General features: G+C 44.3%; 1 protein-coding gene across 1 annotated transcript in view; it reads right to left on the bottom strand.

Annotated features, from left to right (window-relative positions):
* LOC117345685 (phospholipase A2 inhibitor and Ly6/PLAUR domain-containing protein-like) overlaps positions 1–25,806 on the bottom strand; it is a 41,178-nt gene extending 15,372 nt beyond the window's left edge. The window contains exons 1-3 of the mRNA XM_033914705.1: positions 25,672–25,806; positions 14,350–14,469; positions 6,166–6,312 (exon numbers count right to left, since the gene is read on the bottom strand). Coding sequence (XP_033770596.1) covers positions 6,166–6,312; positions 14,350–14,469; positions 25,672–25,726 — 322 coding nt within the window. The 5' untranslated portion in view covers positions 25,727–25,806. The remainder of the gene's footprint in view (positions 1–6,165; positions 6,313–14,349; positions 14,470–25,671) is intronic.
* Between the last annotated feature and the right edge of the window lie 698 nt (positions 25,807–26,504).

Below are 26,504 nucleotides of genomic sequence, written 5' to 3'. Positions count from 1 at the left end.
ATACTCACAGAAAACTCCCCACAGGATCTGTCAGCTGGCTGGAAAATCTTCAAGCCTGTAAGGAGAGTAACCGAGGCAGAAAGGAGCAGGCTATATAAAAAACTGAATGTACACAGAGAGGGCGGGTTGTAAGGAATCCTCCAGGGACTAACAGAAAGAAGATTATTGTAGGTAGAAACCTAATCTTCCATTCTGTTACGTCCCTTCAGGTTCCATACGTTAAGTCAGGGGTAGGCAATTCCGGTCCTCGAGATCTGGAGCCAGGTCAGGTTTTCAGGATATCCACAATGAATATGTGTGAGATGGATTTGCATGCACTGCTTCCTTGAGATGCAAATCTATCTCATGCATATTTATTTTGGATATCCTGAAAACCTGACCTGGCTCTGGCTCTGGCTCTCAAGAACCGGAATTGCCTACCTCTGTGTTAGGTGATGTACCAAAGCCATGGAAGCTAGGGAGGGACAGAACAGCCTGCTCACAAAACCAAGATCCCGAAAAACAGCAGCAGAATGTGCTGCCACATCCATTTGGTAAAACTGGTAAATGTATGAAGACCATATTTCATCAGGATGAATTGCGCGAGATACCGCCCACGACACCACCACCCTTCCCATCGGAGTGCTGTAAGCAAAATAGGCAGCTGCCCACCACAGGAGATGTAAGTTGTGGAAATGGCCCTTTGAAACTATTGAGCGATTGAGGACTTGGATGCCAGCCTACCATGGTGAGGTGCAGCAGTGAGAACAAAAAAGTGATCAGACAGCCTAGAACTCATATCCTTTCCAAATAAAGAAGCAAGATCCTCTGGACATCTAAATTTGCGGAAGATCCAATCTTCGCGCTCTGAACCTGCTGTATGAAATGCAGGCAATCTAACCTCCTGATGGACTCGGAAAGTCGAAACCACTGTCAACATGAAGGAATGTACAGTACAGAGGAAAACACCCGTGTCTATCATACAGAAAAAAGGTTCTCTGCACGAAAGAGTAGAAACTCCAAAATACACCGTGCTAAGACAACGGTAACCAAAAAAACCGTTGTGAATGTCAGGTCCAGAAGAACTACATCTTATAGTGGTTCAAAGGTAGCCTCATCAAGGCCCTGAAAAACAATGTTAAGACTCCACCTAACTCCTAGCACCTCCCTGTGAGAAAAGCCTACCAGGCTTTCACAGAAGAAGCCAAAGTAGATGGTACTTCGAGTGCAAAAGACCTCCAAATAACCACTAAGCGCTCAAGAGCCATGCTGTAAGACCAAAATACCATGGGTTCTCCAAGGACACTAGTCCCTGACTGAGAAGATATTAATAAAAAGGGAACCGGAGCATCTCGTCCTGCTAAAGACATATGAGAACTGCATACCACAGGTGGCGAGGTCAAATCAGAGCCACTAGAGACACCAGGCTATAATGTGTTGCTGTCCGGTGGAAAACCAGACCTATCAGAAGTCACAGGGGGAACATCATGCAAGAACTCATGAGCCAGCCAGGGCCAAACCAATGCAACTGACCCTAGCTTCCATGCTGTTCATCGACTGAAAAGGCGCCCGGCCTTCGAGATCTCTGCCAAAGCCAACAAGACCCTCTGGGGCAAACCCTGGCTCTTGTAAGAGCAGACAGAACAGCTCCTGTGAGAGGAGCCAGGCTCTCTAGACCAGGAAATGTCGGCTGAGAAAGACTGCCGGAACATCGGTGACTCCGGCCCCATGGGCCACCAAGAAAGGCAGAAAAAGTGCTTCCTCCTAGCGAAATGTCGCTGATCAATCTTGCCTAAGAGAGAGAGAGAATGAGCACTAAAGCTCCCTTACAATGTACATTTGCCACTGCTGTGGCATTAAAGAAAAGTTGCACCACCAGTCTTTCTGAAGGGGCTGAAGAGTGAGTAGCACCAGCCAAATTTTCGAAGCTCCAGACGAAACGTCCACCAATGGAGCAGGCCCCACAATAAGCCCACAAACCAACAGGCTGGCATTCGTGCTAAAAGTTAACCACTTGGAAATCCGAAGAAGCCAGCCCTATCCAAGAGCCACCCTGAAGCCATCAGCTCAAATAGCTGCTATCTGGCTACGTCCAGAAGAGCAGCCTTTAAAGGTGGAAAAACTCAGTGACGATCATCGAGAAGAGGGACTCCTGTCAAGGGTGCATGGTTGCGCTGGCCCAGAGGATCACACCCAAGGAGGCTGCCTGAGCCCCAGAACCTGCAGATAAACCCAGGCCAAGAGAGCCGGACAATCCAAGAGAATTCTAATTTTTGACAAAGGTTCTGTCTATTCGCCCTGAGAAGAAATGCATGACTCCGTCAAAGAGAAGCCCTAGAAAATCCAGAGACTGGGAAGACGCCCTGCGTCTCTTCCTGAACTTGCCATGCCTGAAGCAGAGACACTACTGTCCCCATCACGTCTTTGTACACCCAACGAGACAGAACCCGGAGCACCCACTGTTCCAGGAAGGCTGGACGTGGACCCCCTGTTGGTGGAAAGCTGCCTCAACCACAATCACTGGGATGAAAGTACGGGAGCCATTACGAGGCCAAGGGGCAGAGCTATGAACTGGAAATGCTGATGTGAAACATGGAAACGCAGAAACCTGTGATGTTCTGGGGAGATTGAAATATGGAGGTAAACCTCTAGGAGATCCAAGAACACTAGAAACTCCCCTGGAGGCAGCATCTAACAAAGTGTACTCTATTGACCACTAGGAAAAGGGGAATTTGCAAGAAGTGGAACCGTAGAACCAGAATATGTCTCCAAATCACTGAGCCCTTCGGCATGAGGAAGTATAAGGAGCATATGCCTAAGTCCTCATTCGTGGTACTGGAACAGGTTCAGGCATCCTGAAGACCAAGAGGCGCTACAGAATATCGCAGACCCTGGACTTTGTTGCCAGTGACTTGCCGGAGTCCAGAAACTAAGAAGCCAGAGGCAGGCAAAGTAGGATTAACAAGTGTCCGATGAAAGTCGAATCCACTGTGACAAAACAGTAGAAGACAGCTTGCGAGTGAGAGTGTGTGTGTGTGGCGTAGCCACTGCCCAGGAACCTGAGGAACCGTGATAATGGAGGCGTAGCCCTGTGAATGTCTCTAGGAGGAAAAATCTGAATATCCCTGACGACATATGTGGGAGGAACGAAGAGAACTATGATCCCCTGCTAACGGCCAGCAAAACTGGATTACAGGGAGCAACGCAGGGCAGTGTGCACCATACCTGAGAAGAGGTCATCCCGACCTATCCCGACAATAATCCAGCCCTTGAATGGATGGCTGTTGAAGGAGATCCTCAAGACAGCGTCGGCATCCATAGACAGGTCCAAAGAGGCCACCGGTCAGACTCTGCACCAGCAGAACATGTTCTGACTCAAATGAGATCATAAAGGACACCCGGCACTGCAGCCACAAAATCCTGCACCAGCGGAGAACAGGCATGCACCAGAAATGAAGTGGTCACCACCATTCAGCTACCTGAGGATGCTAGAAAATAATATTTTGTATCATTACAGCCTTCGATCCTGAGGGACCTGAAACTTCACTCCACAGCACTAGGGAGGGCTACGTGCTGGAACCCAGTGCCACAGCAGAATCTACCTCAGGCTATTCAAACCTGCCAAGGAGCAGGATTCAGTTGATAAAGCAGAGACATAGCTGTAGCAGATCGGAAAACGCTGTCCAGGAATCACATTGTTCTGAAACCTGTCCCAGGATCCGTGGATGGAATGGAAAAGGCACAGATCGCACCAGGACCGAAGCCTGGAAAGTGAAAAATCCAAATGGAGCTCTTTCAGAACATCAGCCGTAAAAAAGGCAGATAGAAGCCCACTGAAAATTTGAAGAAGGAGCAGAACTTCCAAATCCAGATGCTCATGGAGGCTGAGGAGACCAGTCTCAGCAAAAGGATCAGCTGGATCCAAATTAAATACAGTGACAGGAGGCAGAAAAGAAAATCTGCACGGCATCTACTGCAATCAAAATCTGGCACAGCCAAACAATAGAGCTCTTGAAAAGAAGCTTCACCACAAACACCATAGACCAAAAACACCTGACGCACCCGTTGGCTCCGTCAAACAAGTTGGGTGTGAGAAAACGTCGTTCAGAGGAGCTGAATAAAATCCAGTGATAAGGCCCACTCTGCAACCAGGGCAGGGCACTGTTGAGGTATATGCGGCGCGTCAAAAGAGGCCCCAGATTCGGAATGCAGGCGAACTGCGCCAGACTCCAGAACGGCCCCAGGGGGTAGTCTCCCTTTTTGACTGAAAGAAATGTACAGCTTTGGGGAAAAACTGCCTATAGCCTCCTAGCTTCTGTCAGTCCCTGCCCTAGTCTGAAACCAATAAATTTTTTATATGTAAGATATAACTCCTGACAGTATATGGGCATACTCAATAATATTAAGGAGTTAAATAATAATTACTTGTGCTAATAGGTCAATTTCATGAAAATACTCCACAAGTTATAGAGCCAATATATATCTAAAAAACACAATATGCTGTGTAATAGTAATATATATTCATTAATATAAGTGAAGTGCTCAGTCATCAACCGATCCGTGTATAAAGTACCGTTATAAGTACAAGCGCTGGTTGTACAACAGGGACCATCATAGCACTCACAGTCCCTAAACCTTCCTTATACAGTAATAATTGTCAAGAAGAAATGAAAAAACACTTATCTTCAAATAAGCAAAAAGAAGGTAGCAAATGCTTTGTTCAAATCCAGCGCTCGTAACAGATATCCATCTCAATAAAGACTTCCTGAATTTGAAACTTCCATTGCCTCCCTTTAACTCGAGTTTCACAAAAAGCGTCGTCAGGAAGGGGGCATCAGCTACAGGCTGGAGGCATTCTCCTATCCAAACTGGAGATCAGAGCCAGCATATTGTGATTTTTAGATATATATTGGCTCTATAACTTGTGAAGTATTTTCATGAAAGTATATGGGCATATACTGGACCCTTCCCTCCCCCCCTTACACAGGCAATGGAGTACAGACAATTTAGGCAGTATTCAGGCTCAGTTCCAGCCTCCCCAAGTGAAAACTATAGAGAGAACCTCCATTCTGGGGTGGGAAATTTCATGGCGACACCAGGAAGTTCTTCTTCACCGAAAGGGTGTTTGATCATTGGAATGAACTTTCACTTCAGGTGATTGAGGCTAGCAGCGTGCCAGATTTTAAAAGGAAATGGGATACACATGTGGGATCTCTAGGGGGGGGGGTAAAAAGGAAATGGGATACACATGTGGTATCTCTAGGATGGGTAAAATCAAGGGGGTGGGTCATTAGAGTGGGCAGACTTGATGGGCTATGGCCCTTTTCTGCCGTCATCTTCTATGTTTCTATGAATATCTGAATATATAGGGGGTCCCCTCACTGTTACCTTTAAGCTGAACAGAAGTCCTCCACCCACTTGCCTGTCTCTAGTGATTGAAAACACAATATTGAAGCATCACCTCCCACTGGCAGAATTGTGGTTTGAAGAAGGTCTACCATTCCTGTATTCTTTTCCCATAGGTGTAGTTTGCCTGCTTGCTGTGCAGGAATAAAGAGTAAGAAAGTCTTATTGATAATAGGGAAGGGGATCAATTCAGCATAAACACCTGTAACTTTTGGGGGAATGTTCCCCCCCATATTTACCCAAGCTACGCCTATGCCTTCTTGACTTTTATTCCCCAACTCTAATGCCTCTTTTCAGAGCCTCTTTCATTTCTAACATTTCCAATCTCTATTCCTAAGGCATTCTCTCCTTCTACCTCCTTCCACAAAACCTACTGAGTTTTACACTCCATCCCATTCCATCCTTCAATGGCTCTTCCTTCATCTGGCTATTCTTGAGTCAAGCCGAAAAGGAGTTTGATGATCCTCCACCTCACAGCTACAAAAAAGAACCATCCCCCCCAGCGATCTTTCAGCAACAGTGAGCTGAAAGAAAAGCCAGTATGGTGCTCACAGGCTCAATCATGTCCCATCCCTTAGTATCAGGAAGTCCAGACTGTGAGCACCATGTCAATTTTTCTTTCTTCTCACAGCTGAAAGAGCACCATGGGGAAACAGCCCTAGGTTACAGCTCTGATGCAGATGATGGTCGGGCTTCCATTGTGCTGATTGAGCCATTCTGCACTGGTAGAATTAACACCAACGAGTCTAGATAAATATACAGGAAAAAACGGATACATACGGGAAATGACTCCGTTTTCACAGTTGTCTGACTTGCAGCACTTGGTTGCTCCTCTGGTCTTGCTATTTCCGTCCGTCATAAAAAACGGGAAATTGCATTCTGAAGACGCACTGCATGCTTTTGCAAAAACATTTACTTTTGTATCACCTGTGATTGGGAAAGAATTAGAAAAGAACATTTTCATTGCCTTGCAGCAGGATATGCATTTTTTTATACCTTAAGTGAAGTACCTCAAACATTAGTAGAAAGCGGAATATGATCAAGCTGTATCATTAAGTATTTGAGGGCCTTAATTTTTATAAAATTGTCTGTTTTGTGCTTTATCAATCGCTTGTAGATAGGTTCTTTAAACACAGGCTTAATAAGTTGAGACACTTTGGCACTTCAAGTACCAGAATGCACCTGAAGGAGGTGCGGTCAAAATATTAGACCTGGCCTGGAATTTTCCTCCCACCCTCTGAACTGGAGTGACTTGGCAACTCCTTTCAATGTGATTCAAAGATAAATTTTGTCTCTTCTGTTAAATAGATATGGAGGCATTCAACTGAAGTGTTGGACTGGGTTATAGTGTTTTTAAAATAAGTATGGAGTCTGGAATTTCCTAAAACTTCCAGAATCCAAGCTGTAGAAATTAACTGAGGGGTTGATATTCAAAGAGGAGGCAGGCAGGAGAGGCTCTTAACCTCACAGATCCATTTAATATCATCTCTGACTGCCACAGAGATCTGTGGGTGGAGTTAAGGAGGAGACAGCAGATATGTGAGGTGGAGGTGGTGGAGAAGAAAACAGTGTCAGAGTTCAAACAGGCGTGGGATGAACACAGAGGATCTCTAATCAGAAAATAATGGGTATACATTGAAGGAACTAAGGCCAGTACTGGGCAAGCTTGCAAGGCCTGTGTCCCGTACATGGACGTTGAGTTGAGGACAGGCTGGGGAGGGCTTCATGGCTGGGATGGTAAAGATGTGCTGGAGTGAGCTTTGACGAAGACTCCAGTAGATGGAACCTAAGCACATTACCGGGCAGAGCTCTGGGTTTCTGGCCCAGAAATATGTAAGAAGAAGGAGCATTTCAATTAAATGATTAATTTATGGAGCATGTATGGTTGGGCAGACTGGATGGACCATTCAAGTCTTTATCTGCCATCATTTACTATGTTACTACACTTCTCCCTCCGTATTCGCAGTTTTGATTATTTGCGGTTTTTAGCTTGTTGGCTCCTCCCCCCAAATTACATCAGCTTGCATAGAGAAATCGCTGATTCCAAGCGTTTACAGAGAAAATCGCTGATTCCCAGCACTTTCTTCACCATGTTTTGCCTCCCTTTCAGGAACAGGCCAGGTCTCCCACCATGTTATTCGCAGTTTCACCATATTCACGATGGTTTTTAACAGAAAACAGCGAATAACATGTGAAAAAGTTATTCATGGTTTTTCTGTATTTGCGGTTCTGTTAATCCCCTATCACAGCGAATACGGAGGGAGAAGTGCATGTGGGCACCGGCCATATTCAGTGCCAGTGCATGCACAGCTAAGCGAGTAGACAGGACCGACCAAAAGGTAGTCCTATCTTTTTCCACTTACATAGGGTTAACAGATGTTCGGATTTCCTTGGACATGTCTTCCTTTTGAGGACATGTGCGGGGGTCCGTCCGGGTTTTCAAAAGCTTTCCTTCATGTTGGAGCCTGGAATTTGTTAAATTTCAACTAATGAGCTTCAGAAGAGACTGACATCCAGTATTGAAGACTGTTGTCTTTTAAAGGCTTCGTTTGGCTTCCTGAAGAAATACTGAAACGTGGCACGTCGAGGCCAAAGAACTTTACACAATAAGATAAGTGCTGTTGTTTCAACATTTCATGCTTTGCACTATATTTATTACTTTACAAGTGGAAGTACTGCAATGATTGGGTGGTAAGGTTTTTGGGGGACTTTGTCCCCTTTTTCCTCCATGTCTCTGAGCACAACCTTTCCACATATGAGAAATTGAATTATAAACTCTTTTGACAGTCACTTTGAGTTTATTTAAGTGTTTCATGTAAGTGTGTTACTTATTGCTGTTGGATCAAACTTTTCACGCTTCCTTTTGAATTGTGTTTTTCCCCCCTTTTTGTTTTTGACATAGTTTGCAACCATCTTTGGAATTAACTTAACATTCAGTTTTTCCATTTTTCTGCTTTCTTCTTAAAATCTATTTTTCCATGTTTTACCTTCCCTTCCCGTTTCTATGGTCTGATATCTCTCTCCTTCCCTAGTCCTATCCCCCCCCCCTCCAGTAGTCCAACATCTCTCTCCTTCCTTTCCCAGTCTGGCATCTCTCTCCTCTCCTTCCCATAATCTGGCATCTCTCTCTTCTACTATTATTATTATTATTTTTATATAGCTACCAGACTCCCCTCCTTCCCTTCCATTTCCTGGTCTGGTATCTCTCCCTTCCTTTAGTCATTTCTCCTCCCCCATAGTGTAACATTTCTTTCTCCCTTCCTCCTTTCTGCCCCCTGCAGTCTATCTTCCTTCCCTTCCTCCTTTCTGGTCCCCCCTCCGAGTCAAACATTTCCCCCTCCTTTCCACCAGTCCAACATTTCTCTCTCTTCCTCCTGCATGCTCCTTCCCTCCCCCAACCAACTTCTCTCCATGAATTCAACTTTTCACTCTCTGCCCTCTCCCCCTTCCCCTGAGTGTGACATTTCTCCTTCCCTCCTTTCTTTCCTCTCCATCCATCTCGCCCTCTCCATGAGTCCAACATTTTCTGCCTCCTGCAGACTTTCTCTCTCTCCTTGCCTCTTCCGAGTGACATCCCTCCTTCCCACCCACGAACCCAACATGCTCTCTCCCCATGCACTATTTCTCCCTCTCCTCTACCCCATGTCCATTTCTCTCATCACTCTCACTCCTCCTACAACAATTTTATTTCCTTCCTTCCCTCCCCCAACCCCAGTCACAACTAATCTGATCTCTCCCCATGCACCATCTCAGTCTGCCATCCAGTGTGCACCTTTCCTTTCCCTTCCCTTCTGCCAGGTCCAGCAGCACCTCTTCTCATTTCCCTTTCTCTCCAGCACCTCTCCCTCTCTCCATGTCCAGCAGTATCCTTTCTCCCTTCCCTTCCCCTCCCCACCCCACCCTTAGTCTGGCATATGCACTTCTCTTTGGACCCCCTTCCCTCCCTCCCTCCCTCCCTCCATGTACTTCTATACCAGGGGGCCCCCCCCCGAAGGCCTGCATGTTTCCCCTTCTCTCTAGTGTCCTCCGGCTTCACCCCTGGCCTCCTGGTCTCACCTTCAAAGCTAATTACAGCCTGCAGAGGATCACCAGTGATGTACAAATACTAGCAGACTGCTGTCAGCCTCCGCAGCACATTCCCTCTGCCGTGGTCCCACCCCTGATGTCAGAGGTGAATCGGGCAACACTATGCAGCGCTGGCACCGTATTGGGTAGGCAAGTCTCTTCCTCCTCAGTGTGCCGCGGCACACTTGGAATCTCAGGAGGCACACAGTTTACAATACACTGCCTTACACAAAGCTCCATTCCCAGTACCTGTTCCCAGCCTCTCTTTCCTGTACAACTTATTTTATCTCTTCCATAGAGTTACCAGATTTCCTCTTTAAAAAAGAGGACATGTGGCCCCACCCTGTCCTGCCCTCAGCCCTGGGGAGAACATAGGGGAAGATGAGTGAGGAGAGATAACGGGGGCTTCAGAGCGAATGCACTTGTAGGTCAGCAAGAGGAGTTTAAACTGTATTCGGAAATGGACGGGGAGCCAATGAAGTGACTTGAGGAGAGGGGTAATGTGAAAATAGCAGCTCTCACGAAATATGAGTCGCACAGCAGCATTTTGAACGGAATGAAGAGGCAAGAGACAGGTATGCGGGAGGTCTGAGAGAAGTACGTTGCAGTAGTCTAAGCGTGAGGTGATGAGAACGTGAACAAGGGTTTTGGTTGTGTGTTCAGAGAAAAGAGGACAGATTTTGGTAATGTTATAGAGGAGGAAGCGACAGAATTTGGCGGTCTGTTGGATCTGAGCAGAGAAGGGGGAGGTGTCAAAGATCACTCCAAGGTTGCCAGCCAATGAGACAGGGAGGAGGATAGTGTTATCCACAGAGATAGAGAAAGGTGAGAGGGGGGAGGCAGATTTGAGGGGAAAGATAAGGAGTTCAGTTTTAGCCATATCGGAGTTTGAGATGGCGACGAAACATTCAAGCGGCAATATCAGACAGGCAGGCTGAAATTTGGACCTAAACTCCCTCAGAGATATCTGGCATGGAGAGGTAGATCTGGGAGTCATCAGCATAGAGGTGATATTGAAAACCATGAGAGGAGATCAGCGTACCAAGAGAGAGGGTATATAGGGAAAAGAGGAGAGGGCCCAGAACAGAGCCTTGGGGTATGCCAATAGACAGTGGGATGGTGGCGGAGGAGGATCCACCGTAACATACGCTGAAGGTACGACAAGAGAGATAGAAAGAAAACCAGGAGAGAGCAGAACCAGGGAATCCCAGCGAGGACGTGTCAAGAAGGAGGCAGTGATCAACAGTGTCAAAGGCAGCAGACAGATCGAGAAGAATGAGGATAGAGTAGAGTCCATTGGATTTGGCAAGGAACAGGTCATTAGAGACTTTAGCAAGGCAGTTTCTGTAGAGTGGTGAAAGCCCGATTGAAGTGGGTCAAGAATATTATGAGAAGAAAGGAAGTCCAGGCAATGGTGGTGAACAGCAGTTTGGATAGGAAGGGGAGGAGGGAGATATTGCAGTAGTTGGAGGAGGACGTAGGGTCTAGCGAGGGCTTTTAAGGAGGGGCATAACTACAGCTTGTTTGAAGACATCAGGAACCATAGCAGTGGAGAGCGAAAGGTTGAGGATGTGACAGATGGGAAGGATCACAGCGGGAGCGATGGATCCAAGTAGGCAGGTAGGAATCGAATCAGAGGAACAGGTAGTGGATTTGGAGGAGGAGAGAAGGCGAGCAGTTTCCTCTTCCATAACTTCAGGAAAGGAAGAAAAGGTTGTAAGGGTTGTCGAAGGGAGGTCAACAGAGCGGTCAGTCGGAAAGGGCGGCAGGGGAGGCAACATTGTTGAGAATTCAAGGTGGATCTTGTGAATCTTGTCGCGGAAGAACTCTGCCGTCATCGGGGGGGAGAGTGAAGAGGGGATGGGAGGCGGGGGCACTTTGAGAAGAGTTGAGCATGGCAAAGAGACAGCGAGGGCTGGCACTAAGAGAGTTAGTTAAACGGTTGTAGTAGTCCTGTTTGGCAAGCGAGAGGGTAGATTGGAATGACGTCAGCATGAATTTGTAATGGATGAAGTCAGCAAGCGTGAGAGATTTAAGCCAAAGATGTTCAGCAGCTTGGGCACAGGAGCACAGGTAACAGATTTTGGGGGTCAACCAGGGCTGGGGTTTGGCACGTCTTACAGGACGGGAAATGGGAGGGACAAGGTTATCGAAAAAAGATGAGAGAATGGAGTTATAGGAGAGGACAGCTTCATCGGAAGACTCATTCGACATAGTAGTAAAAAGGAGAGATGAGACAGCGGTAGAGAGCGCATCAGGGTCAATAGCCTGAAGGTTCCTAAATGTACAGGTAGTGATTGGTCAGGGTTGGGGAGGAGGGTGATGAGTTGTGAAGGTTAACAGCTGATGGTCAAAGATGGTAAGGTTTGAGGTTTAAAATGATGTCATGCCAAACGCGCGGTCATACTGATTTGGTTTTTGGAGCGTGTCATATGCAGAGCTTCTACCCATTTGGCAAGCTTCTTGGTTTTAGTTTTTAGAACTTTTAGTGCCTTGTGTTCTTTGGCTTTCACGATCTCACTGTGTGAAGTTGTTGTGGTTCTTTTAGCTCTTTTGCTTTCAGCCTTGGTTCCCCACTGCAACTCTCGGTCTGAGATTGATTTCCCCGCCCCTAGTAAGTAAGCTTTCGTTTCCTAAGCACTGTAGTGACCCTAGGGAAATGAATCAATCTTAAGTGTTACTACGAGCACTGTTCTCTAAAGATTCAATTTTCTTCCTAAGATTTGTATTATCTTTGATTAATGTCTCTTGAATATGTTTAAAGGATGTTAAGTCCTGTTCAACTTTTTCCATAGTGGATTTCATCTGATTTTAAATGGGTTGAGTACTATTTTCAACTTTTATAGTATGATGTTCATGACCATCTGACCTCTACATAATCTCTCTTTTATTATGAGTGGTTCATTTTTATTTCTTTATCTTTACTTTCATTTTTTGTAGGACCTGGTGAGCATGGTTTAGCACTCCATCTAGTATGGGTTTCTTTCGCATGCAGTTATCCCCTTTCCTATCTTTTGCTACCCTATAACTTATTTCCTATCTTTTTTTGTCTGTACGAGATGTAATTTATTATATGTTTTTCATTTTACATATCTTTCCTTCAACACTTTTTTTATATGCATTTTGCTCTTTGAATATTTGATTTTTATTGTGTTTTATGAGTTCATCAAATTATTTTAATTTTTAATTGTAGTACTTTCGGATTGTTTAGCCTTTCCACATATTTTTCATCCTAGGTCTAGCAGGATATGTATTTCATCTCGTTTCTTCCGGTATAGTGATTTTTTCATCTTTTATACTTAAATTTTCATTCATCTTCGAGCAATAGCATACGGTCCTTTTTAACTTCATATTCATCATTTTTGGTCACCATCTTTCACAGCTTCACTCCAACACTTATGTACACACTCTTTCACAGTTCCATTATCCTTTTACGTCTCATATCACCAGTCACTTGCATATCCACTGTATTAGTGTATTATATCACACTGCTGCATGATTCCACATGATTCACCAACACACAAGTTGTTTCCATTTCATTCATATCATTACATTGTGACACCGTCATTTTTAGGACCCCTGAGGAAGACTCTACTGTCGAAACACAGACCTTGTTGGGTCCAATGTTCCCAGCGGACTAGATCCTTAAGGTTTTTATGTGGATTGCTATGTTGATTTTTTAATATATATTTTTTAATAAAGTCCAACTCAGGAACATCGTCTCTCCACAGGTTGTTGGTTTGGGGGGGGGGTTTCTTGGACTTTTTCTCTGTGGATTTTCCAGGGTCAATTTCTTTGCTCTTCTTACCAGCATTAGTGTACCACCCAATACTTTAATGGTTTCAGCATGGGTGCTGAAACATTAGCACAGACCGCATTTAAATGTGGCCATTAAATAATATTCCACAGGATGTTTGAAATAAAAAAATTGTCAGGAATGTTTAGTGCCAACATAAATAACTCCAAGGCAGCATTAGAAGGGTTAGTTGGATTTGCAGTAGAGTTTCCTCTGCCATAAATGTTTGAGCATGGGCCCATGGAAGAAGAATAAAGAGGCTGGGAAGTGATGCAGGGAACTGAAAGTAGGGTTACCATATGGTTCCAGGAAAAGAAGAATGGACTGAGACATCCGGGTTTTACTTACACTGAAAGCAATGGAAATAAACCCCAGATGTCTCAATCTGTCCTCCTTTTTCTGGAGTCATATGTAGGGTTACCAGATTTTCCTTTGGGGAAATCCATACCCATGGCCATGCCCCCAGGACTGCCCAGTTCTGCCCCAGCCCCACCCCCAGATGCACGGACACGATGCAAAGACGTCACCGCGTTGCGTCCGTGCATACGAGGATACCCCTTCCCGATACAATTGTGCCGGGTTTTGAAAAGCCATCCAGACTCCTGGACTTATCCTAAAAAGGAGTACATGTCTGGGGAAATCCAGATGTCTGGTAACCCTAGTCATATGGTAACCCTAATTGAAAGTAGTTACTCCCTGGGAGAGAGGATTCAGAAAAGAGCCATAAAGTGAAGAGAAGATGGTTGAGAGTGGAGCTCTGAGAAAAGAACAGAGGGAACTAGGAAGTGATGAAGGGGCAAATAAAGTTTACTAACTCTGTTTCCTTTCTTTTCTCAGTGCCTATCTTCCACTCTTTCCTCCTGCAGACAGAAAATACATCTATCCTAGGTCACAGCAGCTCCCTGCTCCTCCATTGATCAGATACAACCAACCAATATGCTGCAGGGGGAGGTGGGAACAATAGCTAGTATACAGAAATCTTCCTTCCTGCCTTTCCCTGCAGGCTTCCAATCCAAATCTAGGGAGATATAGAGGAAAATATGGTGCTCAGGCACCCACTTATACCTTTGACCATATATGCACTTCAGGGTTTGAAAACTCACCCACAATAGTTTCTGTAGTCAAAGATACACAGTTATTTTCGGAGGTGCTGCAGGTTATCTCTGTGCCCTCGCACTTGTTTTCCGTTGTACTTACACACTGCTGACACTTTAGTGATATCACTACAAAAACAAGGTGCGAAAAGATTGATTATACCATATTACAGCTTGAAAGTGAACATCAAAATTTCACTTAGCTGTACATTGGCGTCTCTGTGTTTGAGCAGTCTTGTAGCCATGCAACTGTTATATCCCTCCTCAGGAAGTAGAGGGAATGCAATGGTTATAGAGATGCACAAGTGGTAACATAATATGTGTTGAATCGATGAAGCAGAGAGTTGCATATGAAGGAACATCGGCTCTAATGTACAGCTAAGTGAAATTGTTCTCAACTTCATTGCCCTTATTAAGAACAGAAGCTTGTACAACCTATGTGTAATATCATTATTAGAGCATTTAGGTTGTAGGTCTGAGCACTTATCACTATCATTTATATAGTTTTAATTGCTTATGTGAGGAAAATGACTAGGAGATCAATTATTGCAGTGTTCTCCCCAGAAATTTTTTCCAGCCGGGTGGCATGAAAAAGTAGCCGGGTGGGGCGGGACAGGGAAATTTGGTGGTGGGGAAAATTAAGGGCTCCTTTTACTAAGCTGCAATAGCATTTTTAGCGCGTGCAGAATTGCCATGCTACACGGCTAGAACTAACGCCAGCTCAATGTTGGCGTTAGCGTCTAACATGTGCGGCAATTCTGCGTGAGCTAAGCGTGCGGTAAAACCGCTATCGCAGCTTAGTAAAAGGAGCCCTAAATGTGTACTATTTGTATTAGTTAATTATTATTAGTTATTTTCCAATGCTCAATATGACTGCCTTTCTTAAGGTTTGACACTTGTTCCATAATATATATATTAAATTTAAGAAGTATCCAATTCTAGAAGTGAATAATTAGATAGTTGCCCTCTTTCAAATGATATAGAGCAGCGTCTCTCAAACTTTTTTAACTCCGGCACACTAAATGCAGCAAATGTTTTTCATGGCTGGAAAAAATTTCTGGGGAGAACACTGATGCCGTTAGTTTTCAAGGTCCAACCACGTCAAAGAATGATGCTTATCTGGGTAGTTGTATAATAAAAAGAATGGATAAGATAACATGAGAAGTGAAATTGTCATGAATCAGAGGGATATATACCCTGTAGGTCCTAAAAGCAGGCTTGTGGATTAGATATAAACTATGAAGGCAGTGGCATACCTAGCATATGTGACACCCGAGGCCCATCATTTTTTGACACCCCCCCCCTTCTGTATGAAAAACATGATTTTTAGTAACAATCCACACATCACACAAGAGTGTACCTAGGAAAAGGCAGCATCTTACATATTGCAGTGAGCAGTACATCAATACACCCATTGTAAAACTAAACAAGCCAGACTAGTACAGATCAATCCTACACAGTCAATCCTAACTGAAAACCATGTCTTTCGAACACACCTTCGCCTAGTATGGAATATGTAATCATAAACTAACCCCTCTCCCTTTTACAAAACTGTAATGTGGTTTTTAACCATGGTGGTAACAGTTCAGACTCTCAAAGAATTCTGAGCAATTACCACCATGGCCGGTGCTAAAAAAAACGCTTACGGGTATCTTACGGGCCGCATCGAGGCGGAGGAAGATATCTTCTTTTTCAAGGGTCCCACGACAACAAGAGGGCATCCGTTGAAAATCAGGGGCGGGAAACTACGAGGTGACACCAGGAAATTCTTTTTCACTGAAAGAGTGGTTGATCGCTGGAATAGTCTTCCACTACAGGTGATGAGGCCAGCAGCGTGCCTGATTTTAAGGCCAAATGGGATCGGCACATGGGATCTATTCACAGGGCAAAGGTAGGGGAGGGACATTAAGGTGGGCAGACTAGATGGGCCGTGGGCCCTTATCTGCCATCTATTTCTATGTTTCTACAATTTTGTAAAAGGGGGGATAAAATAGAAAAACGTAGACAAAGGTTAAATTGAACCACCAAGAAGCTGGACTCTGCATACAATGCAACACCACAGAAACAGCGATGCATCTCCCCTAAAGCAAAAAAATAAATAAATATAATTTTTTTCTACATTGTCTTCTCTGGTTTCTGCTTTCCTCATAGTCTTGACACTCTCTTCCTTTCATCCACTGTCTACCCTCTCTCTGCCCCTTCTATATGGCATCTTCTCTCCTTGTATTCCCCTTCCATCTCTCCCTTCACCCCTATTATTCTGGCATCCATCTTCTTCCCTTCCCTCCTTCAATGGTCTGGCATCTCTCTCCTCTTCTTCCCTTCCCTTTCTCACACCCCCATGGTCTGGCATTTCACTCTCTCCTCTCCCTTCCCCCCACTTCCATCAGCATGTGCCCCTTTTCTTTCCCTCCAACCCAATTCCATCCAGTATCCTTCCCCCTTATGTCTCTCTCTCCTTTCCCTGCATACCAATTCCATCAGCATCTGCCCCCTTTCTCTCCCTCTACCACCCTTCCATACCACCCTGACCTCCTTTTCTCCCTCCACCACCCTTCTATACTCCTCTCTCCCTCCAAACCAGCAAGGTCCCATGATGACTGCTTCTGTTGCCTCTGCCTCTGGAAGATGTAAGTGACGTTGGAGGAGGTGGGCCGGCAGACACAGGGAGTTGCAGCAAGGTTCCGCAATGACTGCAGCTGCCGGTCCTCCCCTTCCGACGTCACTTACGTCTTTCGGAGGCAGAGGAGGCAAATGCAGTCATCGCGGGACCTTCCTGCACTTCAGTGCGGCTGCCGACTCTGCTTCAGAATAAGTACGGCAGCCATGCTGAGGTGCAGGTGCCATTTAGAGCAGCTTGGAAGGTTCTGGATCCAGCCGGCTGTGTACCCCCCTAGGGCTGGCACCCGGGGTTGTCTGCCACTGTATGAGGGGACAAAAAATAAGAGAAAGAATGGATAACTTGACCAATTTAGACATGTCATACAATTATAACCACAAAAATGTCATAAAATGTAATTCTAAACTCAAAAGACTCCAGACGAAAAGCAGACTATAGAAAGGAAACCAGAAAAGACCAAACCCATAGTACTAAGATCCAAATGCTAAAATCAGACATGTCCATTACGAAGAGACGTGTGGATCACCGCTAATTATAACGAGTGAGTCTTTAAAATATGAGACGGTAACGGATAGCCAGACCTGGGGGACGGAAGTGACAAATACTGGAGCCAAAACCAGAGCACCGTGATGCAACTTGAATATGGATACCTATTTATACTTTTGAGTAAAATTGCGATAAGAACATGTCATAGAAAAGAATAAATAATGTGTAAACTAAAAACCAAGAACAACATATTGTAACACCGAACTCAGAATTAATGAAACAACATGCTAAAAGAAGTTAACCCCCACCCCCTCACTGCACCACTTGATAAAACTAAGGAGCGAAGTTCTAGAGCAGGGGTGCCCACACTTTTTGGGCTTGCGAGCTACTTTTAAAATGACCAAGTCAAAATGATCTACCAACAATAAATTTTTTTTAAAAAACCACAAGGCACACTGTACGCAGAGAAAATGTTAATAATCATTCCTATTCTGGATTTTTTTCAAAGAGGTCAAAGCAGATGACTCTATGCACTGTCACCTCAGTAACAACCATACAAAAATAGACAAATACCCCCCCTCCCTTTTTACTAAACCACGATAGCAGTTTTTAGCGCAGGGAGCTGCGCTGAATGCCCAGCGCTGCTCTTGATGCTCATAGACTCCCTGCGCTAAAAACCGCTATTGCGGTTTAGTAAAAGGGGACCATAGTGTAAAATATAGACAGCAGATATAAATTAAGACACATTTTGATCATTAAATTTACAATAAAATCATTTTTCCTACCTTATTGTCTGGTGATTTCATGAGTCTGGTTGCACTTTCTTCTTCTGACTGTGCATCCAATCTTTCTTCCCTTCTTTCAGCCTGTATGCTTCCTCTCCTCCTGATGTCATTCTCCTCCCCCCAACTTTTTCTTACTCTCTTCCTGCCCTTTCTTTCTCTCTTCATGCCCTCTTTCTTTCTCTCTTCATGCCCCCTTTCTTTTTTTCTGTTTCTCTTCTTGCCCTCTTACTTTCTTTCTCCTTGCCCTCCCCCAAGCCACTGCCAATGTCACTGCCATCGGGGAACAGGCCCCAAAGCCGCTGGCCTCTTCCCCCCCAAGCTCTCCCTACTTCGTGCCGACCAGCATTCCTCTCCCCGATGTTAATTCTGCCGTTGGAGAAGAAGGCTGATCGGCCCAAGATCACAATCGATTGGGGGAAATGCTGCCAGGTCCTGCCTTCGCGGAAACTTAAAGTAGGCAGGACCCGGCAGCAAGAAGAGCAAATGGAAAGCTTCACTGACCTGTCTCCCGCCTTATCCCGTAGCGAACTTATGCTTCGGGGATCTAACATGTGCATGCCGGCTTCCCTTCTCTTACCCCCCCCCCCCCCGGACATAACTTATGGTTTTGGAGGGAAGAGAAGGGAAGCCGGCACACACACGTTAGAGCACTGGAGCATAAGTTCGCTATGGGCTAAGGTGAAATCTTGGTGTCAGGTCATAAGCGCGCCGGGACAAAGGCGCGCGCAGACAACTGAGCGCAACGCGGAGGTGCACGCTGAAGAAAATGACTGTTTTAAAGGGCTCCGACGGGAGGTGTGGGGGGGAACCCCCCCTCTTTACTTTATACAGATCGCGCCGCATTGTGGGGGCGTTGTGGGGGGCTTGGGGGGTTGTAACCTCCAAATTCACTTCCAAAAATAAACGCTGTGAGAAATCACACAGTAATTTTATGCCATGCCTCAGAGACCGAGTATTCAAGCAGAAACTGCTAGATACAGCTTTCGGTCAAAGTCTCAATTATTGGCCAATGGCATGTACCTAAAGTACTATTTAGATTTTATATTTTTGAGAAATATCTGCTAAGGATTCAGGTCATTTTTGGCTCCGTAAGTTTGCTGTATTAAACACTGATTTTTAATCTCTTTATGATTTCAAATATCTTGAAAATGTTTATTCATTTGTCATCTTTTTCAGGCACTGTCTATGTTTTCCCCTGATGAAGCCAGTCCAGGTGAAACGGTGGTCCCGTTGGGTTTTGAATACAGTGCTGACATCTTATCAAGATAAGTGCTTTGTTTGAATATGTGCACTATCTAAACAATTTTTATGATGTTTGATGTCTGATACAAGATGTTTTTACATCTTTCTTAAAAAAATATTTAAATAATCTATTCAAAAATACAAAAAATATAAAAATACAAAAAATATAAAAATCTAAATAGTACTTTAGGTACATGCCATTGGCCAATGATTGAGACTTTGACCGAAAGCTGTATCTAGCAGTTTCTGCTTGAATACTCGGCCTCTGAGGCATGGCATAAAATTACTGTGTGATTTCTCACAGCGTTTATTTTTGGAAGTGAATTTGTTTGTTTATTATTTGATTCACACTTCTTTAGTATTTGATTTTTGGGTTGGAACCTCCCACATTTTACTGAAAACTTCACTTTTTCCCTAAAAAACAGGGAAACAGTTAAGTTTCCAGTATAATGAGGGCGGTTACAACCCCCCAAACCCCCCACAACGCCGCCGCGATCTGTATTAAGTAAAGTGGGGGGTTCCCCAACAAAAACCCCCTGTCGGAGCCCCTAAAAACACTCTTTTTCTTCGGCGCGCGCTTCCGTCTTGCGCTCAGTTGTCGGCGCACACCTTTGTCTTCGGCAGTTTTGTCTATGAACCGAAATCTTCAAGTCGGCTTTTTTTTTTTTTTTTAATGTTGAGCAGCAGCGGCGGCAGCAGAATTTAGCTGAGCGGTCATCTAAATTACCCGGGCGGACCGCCCGGCTGAAAGGCCCTAGGGAAAACACTGTATTGAATGGTTCATAGACAACGGCACGAAAGACAAAAGCGCGCGCTGACAATTGAGCGCAGCGTGCGCTGCCGTGCCGCTCTAAATTACAGTTTTTAGGGGCTCCGACGGGGGGTTTTGTTGGGGAACCCCCCCCAGTTTACTTAATAGACATCACGCCGGCGTTATGGGGGGTTTGGGGGGTTGTAACCCTCCACATTTTACTGTAAACTGAACTTTTTCCCTAAAAACAGGGAAAAAGTTAAGTTTTCAGTAAAATGTGGGGGATTACAACCCCCCACAACACCCCCACAACGCGGCGCAATGTCTATTAAGTAAAGTGGGAGGGTTCCTCCCCCACGCCCACCCGTCGGAGCACTAAAAACAGTAATTTAGAGCGGTGCGGCGGCGCGCGCTGCGCTCAATTGTCTGGGCGCGCCTTTGTCCCGGCGCACTTTTGACCTGACACCATATTGAATGAGTGTATCCTGTGTTGGTTGAGCACTTAATGCAAATATTATATACAGATATCCAGCTGGTTAGCCGGTTCTAGGAGGGAAAATCCCCCCCCAATGGATGTGTTAGCATTTAGCACACGCTAAATTGGCTAGCGCACCTTAGTAAAAGGACTCCTTAATTAATTAAGGAAACATTGAACTATTGAAATGTGCTCATAGAGAAAATCTTCAACAAGGAACAACCAGGAGGCAACAACCATTGGTCATCTTATTTTCTAATCATACGATAGTACTCAATCCTTAGTATGCCAAACATGCATCAACAATGTGTCAAAAAAAATATAAAAATTAAACTTATCTTGTGTATTTATACTATATAAGGGAACCGTTGTGATCTTGGACCATGCCTCGTTGCAAAGAAACCATAATTTTTGGACCTCGGACTACACCTTTGCAGTGAGGGAACCATTTTTGATCTGAGATGCCACTTCTAACAATGTTTGTTTGAGCTTTGGATGAAGATAAAATAAATGCTAAATGTAGCGTAGCACCCCCTTGGTTTCAACACTCCCTTGACTAAGTGCAGCAGCTGAACATCTACTGATCACAGTGACTAGTGATAGGTCAGTTCCCCTGAGACAAGGCACACTTTTACCTAAAACTACTATAGATGTTTAAAAAAACAGCACTGTGAAATTGAGTATGCAATAAACCTTGTTAACACCACGCAGGAAGAGACTTTTAGGCACATTTTAGTTAAAACTGGCTAGTACTTATTGAACAAACTTTTAAAAGAACAAGATGCAAGCATGGAGCCCTCTAGTGGTGATGTGATGTAATTACATTACAATTTAATTACAATTAAATGTATGAGATGTTATAATCACGGTCAGATGTTTCAATAGGTTTCCCCTTCAATTCACACCAACACAGAGGTCAAACATTTAAATATTTGTATTTATTTGTTGAAACTAAAACGAGGACATATCTGGGTTTCTTGGACATCTGGTAACCAGTGTTCCCTCTAAGCGGGCGGGTGTTGTGAGCAAACTTTTTTCACTGTGAGCTAAAAATATCGGGCGCCAGCAAGTTATGAGCCAAATAAATATGTTGTCAAAGTTGCTGATACATGAGGACGAGGTATTCAAAGGAATTTTAGGCCTACACGCTAAATTAAATAACGTTAAATAATATTTTTAAGAACACAGAAATTGTAGGGATGAAATGATATCTTAATAAATGTTTTACAACAAATGTAGTTATGTCTGTTACATCCATATGTGTAAACTGTAAATTAAAAACAATCCAGAAGACAATACGTTTGATGCTTTCAATTTCTAGACCAGTGTTTTTCAACCTTTTTTGGGCAAAGGCACACTTGTTTCATGAAAAAAATCACGAGGCACACCACCATTAGAAAATGTTTAAAAATTTAACTCTCTGCCTATATTGACTATATATAAAGTAATTCTCTTGAATAGGAATCAAATAAACACAAAGAAAGTATTTTATAATTACTTTATTATGAAATAAAAATTATAAAAATTATAAAATACTTTATTCAGTGCGAAACCTGGGCCTGTTTGGCTGAACACAAAGCTGATATTCTGGCTGGAATGGAAGAAAGACACACACGTAGCTCTTCGTCAACAGCTCTCAGTCTCTCTCTGTATTTGGTTTTTATAGCATACAAAAATAGACAAATATACCCTCCATCCTTTTTATTAAACCACAATAGCAGTTTTTAGCGCAGGGAGCTGCGCTGAATGCCCAGCACTGCTCTTGACGCTCATAGGCTCCCTGCGCTAAAAACCACTATTGCGGTTTAGTAAAAGGGGACCATATTGTAAAATATAGACAGCAGATATAAATTCAGAACTGTGCATAGTAAGTGAAGGGAAGTTTTCATCTCTGGGAATTTACCCAGTTAACTATTAAGTTATTTGGGCAAATTCCTTTGAAAACTGTGGTAATACTGCCTCCACTTTGCTAAATTTAAAATAAAATCATTTTTCCTACCTTGTCTGGTGATTTCTGGTTGCACTTTCTTCTTCTGACTGTGCATCCAATCTTTCTTCCCTTCTATCAGCCTGTATGCTTTCTCTCCTCCACACCTCATTCCCTCCCCCAACTTTTTCTTCCTCTCTCCCTGACCTTTCTTTCTTTTTTTCTGTTTCTCTTCTTTCCTTCTGTTTCCCTGCCTGCCCCCTTTCTTTCTTTCTCCCAGCCTCCTGTCCAGCAGTAACTCTCTTCCCTTCCTCCACTCCCAGCAGCATCTCTCCTTCTCCCTCTCCAGTAGCAGCTGTCCCTTTTTTTCCTAGCCCAGCAGCTTCCCAGATTCCTTTCCCTCCTCCCCTCCCAGAAGCATCTCTCCTTCTTCTCCCTCTCCAGTAGCAGCTGTCCTTTTTTTTCCTGGCCCAGCAGCTTCCCAGATTCCTTTCCCTCCTCCCCTCCCAGATGCATCTCTCCTTCTCCTTCTCCCTCTCCAGTAGCAGCTGTCCCTTTTTTTTCCTGGCCCAGCAGCTTCCCAGATTCCTTTCCCTCCTCCCCTCCCAGAAGCATCTCTCCTTCTTCTCCTTATCCAGTAGCAGCTGTCCCTTTTTTTCCTTGCCCAGCAGCTTCCCAGATTCCTTTCCCTCCTCCCCTCCCAGAAGCATCTCTCCTTCTTCTCCCTCTCCAGTAGCAGCTGTCCTTTTTTTTCCTGGCCCAGCAGCTTCCCAGATTCCTTTCCCTCCTCCCCTCCCAGATGCATCTCTCCTTCTCCTTCTCCCTCTCCAGTAGCAGCTGTCCCTTTTTTTTCCTGGCCCAGCAGCTTCCCAGATTCCTTTCCCTCCTCCCCTCCCAGAAGCATCTCTCCTTCTCCCTTTCCAGTAGCAGCTGTCCCTTTTTTCCCCTGCCCAGCAGCTTCCCAGACTGATAGTGGTTTTCTCCCCTCCCAGCAGCTCTTCTTACTTCCCAGCGCAGCGATTCACGAAGGCAGCTTCGGGTCCTTTGTTGTGTCGCGCCGCCTCTGAGGAAAGAGGAAGTTGCATCATCAGAGGCAGCCGCGACTCAGCAAAAGCCCCGAGGCTGCCTTCGTGAATCGCTGCGCTGGGAAGTAAAGGAGAGCTGCAGAGAGGGGAGAAAGCCACTGTCGGAGGCTCCCCAAGATCTCTCCGGCCCAGCGCACGCTTCCGATGCTGATCTTGCCGGTCCTGCGTGGACCGGCAGGAAGTTCAAATGAGTCAATCTTGCCGGTCCTGCGCTGTGACGAGAAACTTGTGCGCTGCGACCTAATATTTTGTGCGCCAGCGCACGCCAGCGCAGCTTAGCGGGAACACAGAAGTGGTAACCCTAGAGTTGAGCATCAGTTGCAAAAAAAGACCAGTGTTTTTTGGGGGGCAGTCTAGGAAACCGCATTGGTAGTAGCATACTGGCTTGCTGGCTACCTGGGGCAGAGCAACCCCCTCCTCCAGTAAGAGCACCCATGTCTTCCATACAGTAGAGGAGGCTGTGGAACTGTTGTGGGGCCACGATCCACATATGCACGGCTGTCAGCTCTGGCAGTCCCCCACCCTGGAAAAGGAAGGTGGCCCCGCAACTACTCCAGCACCCCCCCCAACTTCCTGCACCTAGGGCAAACTGCTCCCACCGCCCTGCCCTTGGTACACTAGAGAGCGCTGGAGTTTTGTGCTCCTCCTAGCAGCCTCCTTTCATCTTCTGAGCCAAGCTGCCCTTCCCCTCCCTGTCCCATGACAGAAAACCAGAAATAGCATGTGGTAGAGAGAGAGAAACAGTTGAACAAACTCTCAACAGCATGGACTAGCTTGTTGCGAAATGTTTTTTAAGCAAGCTTATTGTGAAACATTTTTTTAAGCAAGTTTAACTAATAACTTACAAGTATGAAAACTTGAAAAGAAATGACAAGGGTGAGTAAACAAGAAAAATTATACACCATATTAAAGGGACATGCACATCCAGGGTGGGAAGGTGGGGAGTACATTTTGGAATTGGGTTAAGGGATATATATTGAGTATTCTTGAAGGTATCTATTTGTTGATTAATAGGTGGAAGGGTGGGGGGAAATAATTTTCCTTTTTATAAATTTTTGTAAGTTTAATGTGCTTTATTTTAATATTCTATGTAAGTATATTATTTGTGTGCACTTCTGTAGTTTAAAAATTGAATAAAGAATTTAAAAAAAAAGAAAAATTATGCACCAATGGACCACAAATCTAAAACTCACCTCTTACTGTATATTTAAGTTCACAAAACTGAGGCAAAAACAATCAGTGGAGAGAATAAATGAAGTTAGTAACTCAAAAAAGAAAAATAGGCTACAATGACTTGTTTAGGTAGCCAGGTCTCAAGCTACAAAGATCCAGGCCACTCTAACAGGGAGAGGCAGGGAGGGGGCTTTTAGCACTCAACAGAAAAATAACTTTTGTCCTTGGGGGATTATAAAAATTTTCACATCGTTATAATTACCACAACCATACACATTTGGCATTTGAAAGGAAATTGGGCTCTGTTTTGTCTCGGTGGAAGGGTGGGGGGCAATGTCTTCAAATCAGTTATGCTATGTGGGAGAGCTAGATTCAAATCTTTGTTCCCTCAATTGCTCCCAGGACCAGCTGCACAATAGCGACCAGACTCTGGGTGCACATGAATTAGGTTCTGGAGGAAACAGAGCCTGCGATGACTGGAAGGGGGCTATTTTTGCAGTAACTGAGCTAACAAAAATGTTTTAAAAATGGGGTAACTGTTTTGATAAAGCAGGAGGAAAACTGCTGGTTCATTACCATGGTATACTATGGTATATTTTTAAACCTCTCCTCTTGAATGCAGCAAATAATTCTGAACAGTGATATTTTTGACAAGAAAATCTTTGTTGCTTCTGTACCTCTCAGGTCTTTTCCACCCTAATCTTTCACTATAATAGTAAATTCGGGCAAACAGAAAACATTCAAAACAATACCAAATCACCCCAAAAATGTACAGATTGTTCCTCACCTGTTACTATTAGAGCAGAGAGGAAACAAACACCGCTGATAAGAAAAGTCCTCATGGTGCTGGAGAGAGAAGAGAGCTCGGGCTGTGCACAGATATATGTGAAAACACCTCACCCCCAAGGGCACTCTATTTATGTCAAAGGCATGAAAGGGGAGGGACAGAAGAAGTTTAAGCTAAGAATGATTACGGTAGATCTCTGACAAAAATACTTGACCCACCAGCCTTAAATATTTTGATTCATTCATTGGTTATCAGTAAACTTGACTATTGTAACTCTCTTCAGGAAAACAAAGAAAGATCCAACGAATCTGCAGTGAAAAGCGAACACCAAAAAGTTTCTTTCTTTTTACTGTAACTCTCTTTACATAAATCTGCCACAAAAAGAAATAAGGCGTGTACAAATAATACAAAACACAGCAATTAAAATCATCATGAATTTGAAAAAGTTTGATCATGTCTCCCCACCCTTTTGAAACATGCACACTGGCTACCGATACGCCACAGAATTACGTTTAAACCGGTACTGTTAACATTCAAAATTCGTCAAACGAAACAACCATTCTTTTTAGATAAGTTCCTCATTCCTTATACACTAGTGGTCTCAAACTCAAACCCTTAGCAGGGCCACGTTTTGAATTTGTAGGTACTTGAAGGGCCGCAGAAAACAATAGTTAATGTCTTATTAAAGAAATTGCAACTTTGCATGAGGTAAAACTCTTTATAGTTTATAAATCTTTCCTTAATTGCTTCTGATACATTCAGTTATATACAGCTGAAAGCAATGCAGCATGCAGAAAGTGAAGTTTAGATAGTTTTTCACTTTCTGCATGTTG

Source organism: Geotrypetes seraphini, chromosome 11, assembly GCF_902459505.1.
Source record: "Geotrypetes seraphini chromosome 11, aGeoSer1.1, whole genome shotgun sequence".
Lineage (NCBI taxonomy): Eukaryota > Metazoa > Chordata > Amphibia > Gymnophiona > Dermophiidae > Geotrypetes > Geotrypetes seraphini.
This window is presented reverse-complemented; position numbering and strand designations above follow the sequence as displayed.